The sequence below is a fragment of the Sus scrofa genome, chromosome 2 (assembly GCF_000003025.6).
Source record: "Sus scrofa isolate TJ Tabasco breed Duroc chromosome 2, Sscrofa11.1, whole genome shotgun sequence".
Lineage (NCBI taxonomy): Eukaryota > Metazoa > Chordata > Mammalia > Artiodactyla > Suidae > Sus > Sus scrofa.
In genome coordinates, this window is record NC_010444.4 from 5,715,117 (window position 1) to 5,730,112 (window position 14,996).

Genomic DNA, 14,996 nt, shown 5'->3' on the forward strand with positions numbered 1-14,996 from the left:
AAATGCCTTTATTGACCTGAAAAGATGTTCATGAAGGATAAGTCTTGCCAGGCAGTTATTTATGTCAGCAGAGAGCAAGGGGCTAAGCATCCAGGTTCAAAGTACCTGAGTTCAAATCCTGGCTCTACCACCTAGCCGTCGTGAGCATTGGGCAACTGATGTAGCTTGTCTGTGCCTCGGTTTTCTCATTGGGAAAATGGGATGAGGGGAGAATGTAGATGAAGTGAGAGCAAAATAAGTTAATTCGTGCAGAGCTCTGGGAACGGGGCCTGACTGTCAGCGAGGGGTCCTTGACACATGTTGGCCATGGCTATGATGTGATCTAATATGCGTAAAGCAAACATGCAGGATGAATGTGCCTGTGGGTGACAGTGGTCCTTTCTCTGTGGTTTTGGATTGGCTCAGCAGTTGATGAACCCGACTAGGATTCATGAGGATGCGGGTTTGATCCCTGGCCCTGCTCAGTGGGTTAAGGAGCTGGTGTTGCCGTGAGCTGTGGTGTAGGTCACAGATGCACCTCGGATCCCCAGTTGCTGTGGCTGTGGTGTAGGCCGGCAGCTGTAGCTCTGATTAGACTCCTAGCCTGGAAACTTCCATATGCCGTGGGTGCAGCCCTAAAAAACAAACCAACAACAAAAAATACAACAAAATAAAATTATGTTCTTTTGGAGTTTCCTGGTGGCTCAGTGGATTAAGGATCCAACGTTGTCACTGCTGTAGTTCGGGTCAGTGCTGTAGCACAGGTTCAGTCCCTTGCCAGAAGAATTCTGCCTGCCACAGGTGTGGCCAAAAAAAACTAAACTAAACTAAATAAAATTAGGTTCCTTTTTTTGGCCACGCCCACAGCATGGGGACCTTCCTGGGCCAGGGATCAAACCTGCGTCACAGCAATGACCTGAGCTACAGCAGTGACAACACCAGATCCTTAACCCGCTGAGCCACAAAAGAACCCCCGGCTTTCTTTTTTTAAACGTGGTTTGCTGGTGTTTTCTGGCTCTCACACGAAGAGCACACAGAACCCTTGATTTTGAAGTGGAGGGTCCCCAGGCCCCTCATGGCCTTTGACTCTGACCTGGCCTGGCCTCCTGCCTCAGGTTCACCGAGAAAGGGAACTTGGAAGTGCTGCTCTTCACCATCCAGAGCAAGCTGCGAGCCAACAACCAGAAGGTCTACACGCCCCGGGAGGGCCGGCTCATCTCTGACATCAACAAGGTCCACGACCTCCCCTCTGTCCCCCAGACGAGCCCCCCTCAGCACCAGCCCCTGCTGTCCCTGCTAGAACGCTGGGCCCAGCTGCCCGCACCCTGTCCTGGCTCAGACATGACCCGTGTGTCCTCTCCCAAGTCCGGCACCCCACCCCCATCTCTCTATGAGAGTTCCCATCGTACACATGTCCCCTAGTCCCTTAAATTATTCAGCATGACCCCAGCTCACTCACCTTATTTTTTTTTCCTTTTTTGGCCGCCCCTCAGCATACAGAGTTCCCAGGCCAGGGGTCATATCTGAGCCATATTTGCAACCTAAGTCACAGCTGTGGCAACACCGGATCCTTAATCCCCTGTGCGGGGCCTGGAATCGAACCTGCATCCCAGACACCGCTGATCCCATTGTGCCACAGTGGGAACGCCTCGCCTGCCCTAGCTTAATTTAATTGTATTTTTCACAGACAGCCTAAGATTAATAAAAGTAATAAGGTTCACCCACAGCCTCACCACCACAAATCCAGTGATTTCCACCCCTGTGTCCCGATCCCCTCCAGTGCTTGTCCCCAAGCAGACGTGGTCTCCGCGTGGCTCCCTGGCACTCACCCTATTCCTCAGACTCCCTGCACAGGCGTCTGACCACATTCCGCAGACCTGCCAGACCAAGCTTCCCTGGGACTCACCCTGTGCCCCCTGCCCTGGTGACCCCTCCCCACCCTCACTTCCTGAGCCCTGGCCCTTGAGCGCTAATCCTGTCTCCACCCCGCAGGCCTGGGAGCGGCTGGAGAAAGCCGAGCATGAGCGCGAGCTGGCCCTGCGCACAGAGCTGATCCGCCAGGAGAAGCTGGAGCAGCTGGCCGCCCGCTTCGACCGCAAGGCCGCCATGCGGGAGACCTGGCTCAGCGAGAACCAGCGCCTCGTGTCCCAGGTAGGGCCTGTGCAGGCAGGTCTGGAGACGTGGGAGGGCGAGAGACGGTGGTGGATAAGGAGCCCTGCCACATGGGGAGCTAATGAAACAAGAAATCCATCACGTTGGAGTTCCCGTTGTGGCACAGCAGAAATGCATCTGACTAGGAACCACGAGGTTGCGGGTTCAATCCCTGGCCTCGCGCAGTGGGTTAAGGATCCGGTGTTGCTGTGGCTGTGGTGTAGGCCAGCACCTGTAGCTCCAATTTGACCCTTAGCCTGGGAACCTCCACATGCCGGGGGTGCGGCCCTAAAGAGCAAAAAAGAAAAAAGAAAAAAAGAAAGAAAGAAATCCATCATGCACAAGAGAAGACCAAGAACCAGGGGCTGGGGGCTTGATCAGGAGAAGGGTTGGTGCTACAGGATGGGGTGGGACAGGGAATACTTAGAGCCACCTTGTGGAGTCAGCGTTTTGCCACAGGAGGGCTCTGGGGGCAGGGGATGAGTAGACAGCTGGCCCTGAGCTCCCTGGCCCCCCTCCCTGTCCCCGCCCCAGGACAACTTTGGGCTGGAGCTGGCAGCCGTGGAGGCAGCGGTGCGGAAGCACGAAGCCATTGAGACGGACATCGTGGCCTACAGCGGCCGGGTGCAGGCGGTGGACGCCGTGGCGGCGGAGCTGGCCGCCGAGCACTACCACGACATCAAGCGCATCGCCGCGCGGCAGCACAACGTGGCGCGGCTCTGGGACTTCTTGCGGCAGATGGTGGCTGCCCGCCGGGAGCGGCTCCTCCTCAATCTGGAGCTGCAGAAGGTGTTTCAGGACCTGCTCTACCTCATGGACTGGATGGAAGAGATGAAGGTACCAGCAGATGCTCGGTGGGGTCGAGATGCTCGGGCCCGTGGGGGTCCGACGGGGGAGGGGGGTGACGTTCGCTGGCGTGCTCAGCCCGGCCTTTGCAGAGTATGTACCAGTTCAGGACCCTGTCCCCAGTTCAGATGAACAGAACAGACACGTCCCTGTCTTTTGGGGGCTCACATTCCAGCGGGAGGAGACTGATGATAAAGCCCTTGGGTCTATCAGTATAAACAATACGGCAGGTGGGTGTGAGAGGAAAAGGAAGCAGGCCGGGTGATGGAGTGGTCCAGGAAGGCCTCTCTGCAAAATGCCACATAAGCTGAGAGCAGAATGCCCCAAGGAGCCAGCGCAGAGAGAGCCGAGGAGAGCACCCTCCAGGCAGAAGGAACAGCTGGGCAGAGGCCCTCGGCCTGCTCATGCGTGGCACGTTCCAGATGAGAAGGAAGGCCGGCAGGCCTGTAAGAACAGGGAGGGGGCGTGGGGGGGGTGGACAACACAGCCAGCTCACTTAGGGCTGGCAGGCCTAGCCAAGGAGTTTGGATTTTATTCAGCGTAACATGAAGCGTTGAAAGTGGTTAGAAGGTTTTGGTTTTGATTTTTTTTTTTGTACCTTTCTTTTTATTGAATCATATGCATAATAGAATAAGTAAAAAAAAAAATACACAGAAGCATTTTAAATATAATTATTATAACTCTAAGATCTAGTTTCCTCTAAATCTATCTGGCTGTTTCAGTGAATTCTCAAACCATCTATAATAAAGATTCTGTGTTAAAGGGCCAGTGCTTTAGGATGCAGGATGATTTGCCACATGCATACTGAAGTTCACCATTCATTAAATTTAATTAGCAAAGGTTATATACATGAGGGAAAAGAGAAAAAGAAAAAATTTTAAAACCAAAATTAAGCAGTGTCTCATGACCAACAGAGAATGCTGGATAGAAGGTTTTAAAGACAGGAGAGACATGATTCTGTGTTTTTACATTTTAAAAATGTTGCTCGGACTGCTATTTGAAGAAGGGTTGTGGGCAGCCAGAGTGGGAGCCGAGAGACCAGTCAGAGGCTGTGGCGATGATCTAGGCGAGAGATGAGGACATGGCTAGGTCTGGAGAGGCGCTGGGCATTGCTGGGGCGCCGGGGCCTGAGCCATGACCATGGGAGGGTAGTGATAATTCTGGGGCTGCAAAGATGAGTCAGAGCAGAGATTCCAGGAGTAGGATTTAATAAGAAAGTTGTTTCAAGGGGAGGAAGTTGAGTACAAAGAGGCCAGGGTGCCAGGACAGAACCAGGCTGTCATTGTGTGTGAGTGAGGGCTGATGGAGGGGAGCAGGTGTGCTCACCTGGGCGAGACACCTGGAACCGCCGAAAGAAACGGGAATGTGTGGTTGATGCAGGAAGACGGGGCGAGATTGGCATAGGTGTGCGGGGGGGCAGGAGGCCTGGCTGGGAGGGAAGCGGGCGGCTCCCTGACGGGCAACGACATGCCATGTGTGTCTGGCAGGGCCGGCTGCAGTCCCAGGACCTGGGCAAGCATCTGGCTGGAGTGGAGGACCTGCTGCAGCTGCACGAGCTGGTGGAGGCAGACATCGCCGTGCAGGCCGAGAGGGTGCGGGCTGTCAGTGCCTCTGCGCTGCGCTTCTGCCGCTCAGAAAAAGGTGAAAACTGGGGGAAGGAACTGGGAAGGAGCAGCAAGAGTGGGAGAACCTGGGGACAGGCAGCATATGGGTGGGTGGTGGGTGACAGAGCCAAGGGAGCGGGGTGGGGGAGTTGTAACTGGGGGTGCTTGGAGGACAGCAGAGGGCTGGGCTATACAGCCCTTGACTGTCTGCTGTAATCTTTTCAGAGTACAAACCGTGCGACCCCCAGCTGGTGTCGGAGCGGGTGGCCGCCCTGGAGCAGAGCTACGAGTCGCTGTGTGAGTTGGCAGCGACTCGGCGGGCCCGGCTGGAGGAGTCCCGGCGGCTCTGGCGCTTCCTCTGGGAAGTGGGCGAGACGGAGGCCTGGGTGCGGGAGCAGCAGCACCTGCTGGCCTCCGCAGACACCGGCAGGGACCTGACCGGCGTCCTCCGCCTGCTCAACAAGCACACAGCCCTGCGGGGCGAGATGAGCGGCCGGCTGGGGCCCCTGAAGCTCACGCTGGAGCAGGGCCAGCAGTTAGTGGCCGAGGGCCACCCTGGGGCCAGCCAGGCTGCCGCCCGCGCCGCCGAGCTCCAGGCCCAGTGGGAGCGGCTGGAGGCCCTGGCGGAGGAGCGCGCCCAGCGGCTTGCCCAGGCCGCCAGCCTCTACCAGTTCCAGGCCGATGCCAACGACATGGAGGCCTGGCTGGTGGACGCGCTGCGCTTGGTGTCGAGCCCTGAGCTGGGGCACGATGAGTTCTCCACGCAGGCCCTGGCCCGGCAGCACCGGGCCCTGGAGGAAGAGATCCGAGGCCACCGGCCAACCCTGGATGCCCTGAGGGAGCAGGCTGCCGCCCTGCCTCCGGAGCTGAGCCGCGCCCCCGAGGTGCAGGGCAGGGTGCCCACCCTGGAGCAGCACTACGAGGAGCTGCGGGCCCGGGCTGGCGAGCGCGCACGTGCCCTGGAGGCGGCCCTGGCGCTCTACACCATGCTCAGCGAGGCTGGGGCCTGCGGGCTCTGGGTGGAGGAGAAGGAGCAGTGGCTCAATGGGCTGACCCTGCCTGAGCGCCTGGAGGACCTGGAGGTCGTGCAGCAGAGGTAGGCCCCCAGCTGACTCCCTCCCGAGTGGGGACCAGCATGCAGGGTGGCATCCTGCCACAAAGTCCCCTTTCGTGCCACTTCCTTTTGCGTTTTCCCAGTGGCCAGTCCCCCGCCGGCCCCAGTGGTCTGTTTTATTGAAAAATGGTGTTTTTTTTGTTTTGTCTTTTTGCCTTTTCTAGGATCGCTCCCGCGGCATATGGAGGTTCCCAAGCTAGGGGTCTAATCAGAGCTGTAGCCACCGGCCTACTCCAGAACCACAGCAACTCGGGATCCCAGCTGCATCTGCGACCTACACCACAGCTCACGGCAACGCCAGATCCTTAGCCCACTGAGCAAGGCCAGGGACCGAACCCACAACCTCATGGTTCCTAGTCGGATTCATTAACCACTGCTCCATGACGGGAACTCCTAATGAAAAAAGTTAAAATGTACTCAGAAACACGCAGCCAACTCCTGTACACCTGTCACCCAGATTCGATAATTATCAATACCTTGCTCTATGTGAATAATTTTCTTTTCCGAAGCAAATCCCCAATATTAACATTTCACCTCTATATTCTCCAGGGATGTAGACATTTGTAATAGGAGTCAATTATTTTTAATTGTATGCACAGACTTAAAATAGCTACGGCTTTGAAATTATAAACTTTAAAAAAAAATTTCATGGCCACACCCATGGCATATGGAAGTTCTCGGGCTAGGGATTGAATCTGAGCCACAGCTGCAACCTATGCCACACCTGCAGCAATGCTGGATCCTTAAACCCACTATGCCAGCTGGGGATTGAACCTGCCTCACCTCTGCAGAGACCCTAACCACTGCAGTCAGATTCTTAACCCACCAAGCCATGGCGGGAACTCCTGAAGTTATAAACCTTTTAGACGGAGACATTGATTAACTTCTCAAGAAGTTAGCTTTATTTACAGAAGAATAAATCTTAAACTAATTTGGAAAGAATGTTTTTCTTATAGAACAACATACAGTACCGTTTGCACATAAAACAAAATTAGCAATTCCTTGGTATCATCTACTACTCAATCTATAGTTACATTTCCTGGGGTTTAAAATGTAACTAAAGTTTTGGTTTTGGGGATTTCCCATCGTGGCTCAGTGTTAATGAATCCGACTAGGAACCATGAGGTTGTGGGTTCGACCCCTGGCCTTGCTTAGTGGGTTAAGGATCCAGTGTGGTGTAGGTTGTAGATGTGGCTCTGATCCCGAGTTGCTGTGTCTCTGGTATAGCCTAGTGGCTACAACTCTGATTAGACCCCTAGCCTGGGAACCTCCATATGCCGCGGGAGCGGCCCTAGAAAAGGCAAAAAGACGAAAAAAAAAAAAGTTTTGGTTTTTGTTTTTAGCTATTTAGTTTTCAAGATAAACCATGACAGGAGTCTGGAAACTATAATCCTTATACTAAATTCAGCCTCTGCTTTTTTGGGAAATAAAGTATAGCCACGCCCATTCATTTGCATATCATCCTGGCGGCTTTTTGCACCAAAACAGTAGAGCTGAATACCTCTGATAAAAACTGAATGATGGAGTTCCCTTGTGGCTGAGTGGTTAACTAATCCGACTAGAAACCATGAGGTTTCGGGTTCAATCCCTGGCCTCGCTCAGTGCGTTAAGGATCCGCGTTGCCGTGAGCTGTGGTGTGGGTTGCAGATGCAACTCTGATCTGGCATTGCTGTGGCTGTGGCGTAGGCCGGCAGCTGTAGCTCTGATTGGACTCCTAGCCTGGGAACCTCCACATGCCGCAGGTGTGGCCTTAAAAAGCAAAGGGAATATAAATGACCAATTGAAGACTCCCGGATATTTTTTTAAAAAGGCAAAAAAAAAAAAAGACCAATGGCTCTGGTGTTCCCAGGCTAGGGATCAGATCTGAGCCACAGTTTCAACCCATGCCACAGCTGCAGCAATGCCAGATCCTTTTTTCCACGGTGCTGGGCTGGGGATCGAACCTGCGCCCTGGTGCTGCAGCGACGCTGCCCATCCCATTGTGCCACAGCGGGAACTCCTCAATTCTTTTTTAAACACATGTTCCTAAGAGTGGACCCAGACAGGCAGCTAAGGGGTAAGTCCAAGGAGGAGCAGGGGAGGTTCCACTGCGGGGTGAAGCCCTGTGCCAGGGATTAGTCTGACTTGTCCATAATGTTCATTATGTTTTTGAGCAACTCTAGAGATAACAGTTTTTCTACTTGTTTTGGGGGAGCCAGGGGCTCCCCTTCGACCACAGATGCTATGAATCGTGTGGGGAAGAGGTGCAGAGGCTCCCAGGAATAAGCCTCACATTGATGGCGTGTACCGCCATCGCCCCCGACTCACACCCAGCTCTTCCACCCCATCAGGTTCGAGACCCTGGAGCCCGAAATGAACGCCCTTGCAGCGCGAATTACTGCCGTGAATGACATTGCAGAGCAGTTGCTGAAGGCCAACCCCCCGGGGAAGGGCAGCATTATCAACACCCAGAAGCAGCTCAACCACAGGTGGGGTGAGGAGGAGGCCGCAGACAGGATGGCACCTGGAGAGGTTCCATGGGGGCTGGAATGGAGGCTAAAAAGGAGGAGAGAGAGCCCTCTGGAATACGTGGGAGGGGGCGGTGATGAAAGTGGGGTAAGGTCATCCGAAGAGGCTGGTGCCTGGACGGGGAGCAGACAGGGAGCGTCAAGGGGGTATGGGTGGGGAGCAGCTTCTCTGAGTGGCAGAAGCAGGTGGTAGAATGTACCAGGGAGAGGGAAGCAGAAGGAGGCTGCCGAAGGTACTGGATGGGGCGGGGAAGCTGAGCCGCTCCAGACACGCCCTCTGCTCTCAGGTGGCAGCAGTTTCGGTCCCTGGCAGATGGCAAGAAGGCAGCTCTGACTTCAGCCCTGAGCATCCAGAACTACCACCTGGAGTGCACGGAGACCCAGGCCTGGATGAGAGAAAAGACCAAGGTCATTGAGTCCACCCAGGGCCTGGGCAACGACCTGGCCGGGGTGCTGGCGCTGCAGCGTAAGCTGGCGGGCACCGAGCGGGACCTGGAGGCCATCGCCGCCCGGGTGGGCGAACTGACCCGGGAGGCAAACGCCCTGGCTGCTGGCCACCCCGCCCAAGCCCCTGCCATCAACGCCCGGCTTGGAGAGGTGCAGGCTGGCTGGGAGGACCTCAGGGCCACCATGCGGAGGCGAGAGGAGTCGCTGGGGGAGGCGCGGCGGCTGCAGGACTTCCTGCGCAGCTTGGATGACTTCCAGGCCTGGCTGGGCCGCACGCAGACCTCCGTGGCCTCTGAGGAAGGGCCGGCCACCCTGCCTGAGGCAGAGGCCCTCCTGGCCCAACATGCAGCCCTGCGGGGAGAGGTGGAGCGGGCGCAGAGCGAGTACAGCCGGCTGCGGGCTGTGGGCGAGGAGGTGACCCGGGACCAGGCTGATCCCCAGTGCCTCTTCCTGCGGCAGCGACTCGAAGCGCTGGGCACCGGCTGGGAGGAGCTGGGCCGCATATGGGAGAGCCGGCAAGGCCGTCTTGCCCAGGCCCATGGCTTCCAGGGGTTCCTACGGGATGCACGCCAGGCCGAGGGTGTGCTCAGCAGCCAGGTAAGAGTCCAGGGAGGCAGTGTTCCCATCGGGAAGAAGTGGGAGATGGGGACCAAGGGGATATGAAGGAGTGGAGACTGGGAGGTGGTCAGCGGCAGGTGGAGTAGGTGAGGAAACAGGATGGGCAGGCAGAGCATGTTAAAGAGAAAAAATTAGGGGAGTTCCCGTTGTGGCTCCGCAAGTGAAGAACCCAGCTAGCATCCATGAGGACACAGGTTCAATCCCTGGCCTCGCTCCGTGGGTTAAGGATCCAGTGTTGCTGTGAGCTGAAGTGTAGGTCGCAGGCGTGTCTTAGTTTCTGAGTTGCTGTGGCTGTGGTGAAGGCCGGCAGCTGTAGCTCTGCTTCAACCCCTAGCCTGGGAACTTCCATGTACTGCAAGTGCAGGCCTAAAAAGCAAATAAAGAAAAAAAGAAAGAAAAGAAATAGAAAACCTGGCTCATGGAGTTCCTGTCGTGGATCAGTGGTTAACGAATCCAACTAGGAACCATGAGGTTGCGGGTTCAATCCCTGGCCTTGCTCAGTGGGTTAAGGACCCGGCGTTGCCGTGAGCTGTGGTGTAGGTTGCAGACACGGCTTGGATCCCGAGTTGCTGTGTCTCTGGTATAGCCTGGTGGCTACAGCTCTGATTAGACCCCTAGCCTGGGAACCTCCATATGCCTCAGAAGTGGCCCTGGAAAAGGCAAAAAGACAAAAAAAAAAAAAAAAAAACCTGGCTCATCATAGAACTGTTAAGGAAATATAATCAGCAGCTGTAAATAAGACGGACCAGGATTTGCAGTGTTAAAGGCCCTCCAGGAGTTCCTGCTGTGGTGCAGTGGGTTAAGGATCTGACTTCAGTGGCTCAGGTTGTTGTGGAGGTGGGGGTTCCATCCCCAGCCTGGCACCATGGTTAAAGGATCCAGTGTTGCTGCAGCTGCAGCTGCAGCTTGGATTCGATCCAGGCCCAGGAACTTCCATGTGCCTCGGGCATGGCCATGCATAGAAAAGGCCCTCCAGCCCAGCTCCCTCCTCACTTTCTGAGACGCCCACATAATCCGGCCCCACCCCCCTGTCTCCAGAGCCACACGGTCTGCCTGCCTGGCTGGCCTCCTGGTCAGAGGTACCCTTTGGGTAGATTTCCTCAGAGAGGCTGAGAGATGAGCGCAGCATCTTCGCTCCCACACAGGAATACGTTTTGTCTCACACGGAGATGCCGGGGACACTCCAGGCTGCTGATGCCGCCATCAAGAAACTGGAAGACTTTATGAGCACCATGGATGCCAACGGCGAGCGGATCCGCGGGCTCCTGGAAGCTGGGCGCCAGCTGGTGTCTGCGGGCAACATCCATGCCGAGAAGATCCAAGAGAAGGCCGACTCCATAGAGAGGAGGTAGGAGGAGGACAGGGGGCACACGAGGGGCCCAAGGGGCGTGAGGGAAAATGGGATTCGTGGCCCTCAGACCGACAGGTGGGGAGGGAGAGCCAATGAAAAGTAGAGGAGGAGAAACATCAAGGGCTTCCAGGTTAATTAGAGGGTCCTGACCATTTCACGGCAAGTTCAAGGGCTTCACAGGGGCCTGTCATTACAGACACAGGAAGAATCAAGAAGCAGCGCAGCAGCTTTTGGGCCGTCTTCGGGACAATCGAGAGCAGCAGCATTTCTTGCAAGACTGTCACGAGGTGAGGCGCTGGGCCCCCCTGTCCCCGCGGACACTCCCTAGCCATCCCTTTCCCACAGCATCCTCACTCTTTGAGCCTAGAATCGGTCCACTGCAGCGACACCTGAGCATGTGACCCCGTGCCTGCCTTCTCCGCACATCTGCCACCTCTCCCGACCCACCCTGGTCCCCCTCCCGCCTCACACTTCCCTCCCTCCAAAATGGACTCTGTCCTTCTCTCTCCCTGCTCATGTTGGTCCAGCTGAAACTCTGGATTGACGAGAAGATGCTGACAGCCCAGGATGTGTCCTATGACGAGGCCCGCAACCTGCACACCAAGTGGCAGAAGCACCAGGCGTTCATGGCTGAGCTGGCCGCCAACAAGGACTGGTTGGACAAGGTGGACAAGGTGAGTGATGGGAGGGGAGCGACAAGAAGAGAGCCTTTGGGGAGTTTCTGTTGTGGCTTAGCAGTAAGGAACCCGACTGGCATCCGTGAGGATTTGGGTTTGATCCCTGGCCCCACTCAGTGGGTTAAGGATCCGGCATTGCCATGAGCTGCAGGTGTAGGTCGCAGAAGCGGCTCAGATCTGGCATTGCTATGGCTGTGGTGTAGGCCGGCAGCTACAGCTCTGATTTAGCCCCTAGCCTGGGAACTTCCATGTACTGCAGGTGCGACCCCGAAAAGAAAAAGGAGGGGGGGCTTTAGAGCCTCACTGGGGTGGCCCTAAAAATACAAAAAAAAAAAATAGAAACTTACTTTCAACTCAGCAAGTCTTCCTGGGCTCCGCTGGGTTCTGCAAAGTATACAAAAAGGCGCTTTTCTTCCCTCAGGGGTGTGGAGGTTGGGAAGGGGAAGAGAACCATGTGTCTTCAGCTTTTCCTTCTGTTCAGCAAATATTTGCTTGGTGCTACGCTATGTAAAGCCTTGGGTTAGGCACTGAGTAGGGAACAAAGGTGATTCCGTTGCAGGCTCCACCCTCAAGGAACGACAGGAGACGTGTACACAAACAGCTAAATTCGACCCAGAGCAGAACATAACGAGGGTAATACGAGCCCAATAAAGCCTGGGCACTAAGGAGAGAGGAGATGCGGGAACCCTAGAAGCAGGGCCCTTGGGGTGGTCCAGGAAGGGTGAGTCGAGTTAGGACAGGCAGGGGTGTCTGGGGAAGGATGTTTCTTGGGAGACTGGAAGGCAGGGGTGTGGCAGTGAGACCCCTGTAGGGAGCGAGGGCATGAGTCCCTCTGGCAGGAGCACAGAAGCACAAAGGGCCATGGGAGGAAAGGTGGGGAAAGCCTGCCAGGCCGGATCCTGCAAAGGCCAGATCACCCCGTAAGGACAGAACATCAGAGTGGATTGTGCCGCAGGTTTGTGAGGTTCCCCAGTAGTGCCCTACTCTGGCGCTTGCCATCCTGGCAGTGAGCAGAAAGCGGCCTGAGCGCAGTGTCTTGGTGGGTGTTCCCCTTGGAAGCCGACCCTGAAGCGAGGCTTCCAACACAGGCTACTTCCTTGGGAGGTGACTGCAGGGCATAGGGAGGTGAGGCGGAAAACCGAAGGCAGTCTGTGAAGGAGCCACCTAAGTGCCAGTTACCCCGGTGGGCACCTGGCACTCAGTCCTCATGGGACACCCTGGGAGACGTGTGGAACATGCATTGGAATCACCCCAACCAAAGCAAAGGATGCCCAGAGTTTGCCCACCAACTCCCTGTCTGCCTCTGGCTGAGGGCTGCTTTAAGGGGCAATAACTTCCTGGTATTTCCAGCCCACCTTGGGAAAAAAAAAGTCCTCAAGCAGAAAGGCTGGTCTTGGGCAAACCAGGTGAGACGCACTTGCCATAGTTCAGGTGAGAGGTAATAAGCTGAGAAACATGAAATGATGGCCAGTAACTCAAGACCCTGTGCAGTATGACCCTAGAAACCACAAGCACCAGGGCGCTCAAAATAAAGAAAGAGTACAGTGGCTTCCAGTGGAGACGAGGTTTGAGCTGCACTTGGAAGAAGGAGCAAGAAGGGTTTTTACTCAGCAGCGAAGGTCGGGAACCTTAGCTCGGAGAGCATCCAAGAACTTGGTACCACGGCCCACACTTCAGGTCTCTGCTGTCCTGTAGGTCCCTGTTTTCCATCAGCCCGTGAAGTTCGGTGACCTTGAATTCTGACACTGACCGCTTCCTTGTCCCACACCCAGGAAGGGCGGGAGCTGACTCTCGAGAAGCCAGAGCTGAAAGCGCTGGTGTGGGAGAAGCTGGAGGAGCTGCACAGGCGCTGGGACGAGCTGGAGACCACCACCCAGGCCAAAGCCCGCAGCCTTTTTGATGCCAACCGAGCAGAGCTGTTTGCCCAGAGCTGCTCGGCCCTGGAGAGTTGGCTGGAGAGCCTCCAGGCCCAGCTGCACTCCGACGACTACGGCAAGGACCTCACCAGCGTCAACATCCTGCTCAAGAAGCAGCAGGTGCGCCGAGGGCCTCGGGTGGGAGGGGGAGCAGCAGAAGCGAGGAGGGGCGTGTCTGTAGCTCTTGACTCTCAAGGCCATTGCCAGGCCTCGCAGGCTCCTTCACTGGTGTTTCTCAAAGCGATTTCCACGGCCACTGGTGTCAGAATCTCCAGGAGTGCGTGTGTCAGAGTAAAATCGGGAGACAGAAGCCACACTCTAATTTGAACAAGGACACTTTAGTGAAAAGAACTATTAATTAATAAAAGCTGGTTAACTACCAGTGGGGTTTGTAAAGAGAACTCCAAAGCAGGAGTCAGAAAACATTTTTCCACAAAGGGCCAAATAATATTTTGAACTTTGAGGGGTCCACAGTCTCTGTGGCAATTATTCAGCTCTGTCCTTATAGGGTAAAAGCATTCATGGATGATACACCAAAGAATGGTGTGTCTGGGTGCCAATAAAACTTTATTTACAAAAATGGGCAGGGGGCTGGGTTTGCTGATCCCTGCTCTAAAGAATACCAGAAGAGCAAATATAGGGAGCAGCGACTACCTCTAGGGTTGAGGAGGGGTCCCCAGGAAGGAATAGGATGCCTTTCCCCACCCCAAAGCTGAGTTTCAGACCTTGCTGGGAAAGGCAGAGGCCTGCGGAATGGTGCAGAAATTTGCTGGGGGCATCACAGACCAGAGCAGGTCTGAAGCTGGCAGGCCAAAGCTGACCAGCAGGAAGTTGCCACTGGGATGCCAACAAAATTCACTGGAGAGTGAGAGCCACTGGGTCTCCTGCACACCAGGGGCTGCTGTGCTGAACCTACCGAGAAGCCCCTTCCTTGCCTGGGCATTGTGCTATCCCTCCAGCGCCCTCTACTGACAGAGCCTACCATTGCACCAGCTGGCAAAAGAAATGTTTTCAGGGTCCAGCTCCAGTGACTCAAAATGGGCAAAGATGGACTTGGAACAGAGATGGATTTGGGACCGAGAGACAGTCAGTTGACAGCTGCCGCAGTTGTCCCCCACACACCCTGGATTCTTGTATATATTAAAGTTTGAGGTCCACTGATGGAGGCCATGACAAGTTAAGAATTCATGACTGGCTTGAGCTAGACTCGTGTCTCCTCTGGGTTTGAAGGTGGAGGCGTGGTGGTGACGTCGCCTTCCTCTTCTGCTTGGCAGATGCTGGAAAGGGAGATGGCTGTGCGGGAGAAGGAGGTGGAGGCGATCCAGGCTCAGGCTCAGGCGCTGGCACAGGAGGACCAGGGTGCAGGGGAGGTGGAGCGGACCTCGAGGGCCGTGGAGGAGAAGTTCAGGGCCCTGTGCCGGCCCATGAAGGAGCGCTGCCAGCGCCTGCAAGCCTCTCGCGAGCAGCACCAGTTCCACCGGGACGTGGCAGATGAGATAGTGAGTGTCTGGGATCTGGGCTGGGCTCAGTCTCCTTCACGGTAACGTGCTCCCGCCTTTGGTTCTCGAGTCTCCTTCCTGGTGCTGGGGAGGTGCGAGCAGCGCTCTGTTTCCCTTCCCTTTGGCCTTGAATCTACCCTCTCGGGACACCTGGGGATGCCCTCTAGGTCCCTTGACCCCAGAACCAGGGATGACTGTCCCCAACACACATATACCAGGAGCCCTAGAAAACCTTCCCCCAGCTCTTCCTCCGCTCTCCGGACCTCCACTGACCCCCTCTTTCTCAT

At 55.7% G+C, this 14,996-nt stretch overlaps 1 protein-coding gene across 5 annotated transcripts in view; it reads left to right on the forward strand.

Annotated features, from left to right (window-relative positions):
- SPTBN2 (spectrin beta, non-erythrocytic 2) overlaps nucleotides 1-14,996 on the forward strand; it is a 56,005-nt gene that overhangs the window by 31,703 nt on the left and 9,306 nt on the right. For all 5 annotated transcript variants that reach the window (XM_021082771.1, XM_021082770.1, XM_021082772.1 and 2 more), the window contains 12 exons: nucleotides 1,095-1,212; nucleotides 1,972-2,130; nucleotides 2,665-2,967; nucleotides 4,464-4,617; nucleotides 4,806-5,676; nucleotides 8,025-8,162; nucleotides 8,489-9,245; nucleotides 10,412-10,614; nucleotides 10,814-10,904; nucleotides 11,145-11,291; nucleotides 13,067-13,330; nucleotides 14,485-14,709. In XM_021082771.1, the coding sequence (XP_020938430.1) occupies nucleotides 1,095-1,212; nucleotides 1,972-2,130; nucleotides 2,665-2,967; nucleotides 4,464-4,617; nucleotides 4,806-5,676; nucleotides 8,025-8,162; nucleotides 8,489-9,245; nucleotides 10,412-10,614; nucleotides 10,814-10,904; nucleotides 11,145-11,291; nucleotides 13,067-13,330; nucleotides 14,485-14,709 (3,430 nt within the window). The remainder of the gene's footprint in view (nucleotides 1-1,094; nucleotides 1,213-1,971; nucleotides 2,131-2,664; nucleotides 2,968-4,463; nucleotides 4,618-4,805; nucleotides 5,677-8,024; nucleotides 8,163-8,488; nucleotides 9,246-10,411; nucleotides 10,615-10,813; nucleotides 10,905-11,144; nucleotides 11,292-13,066; nucleotides 13,331-14,484; nucleotides 14,710-14,996) is intronic.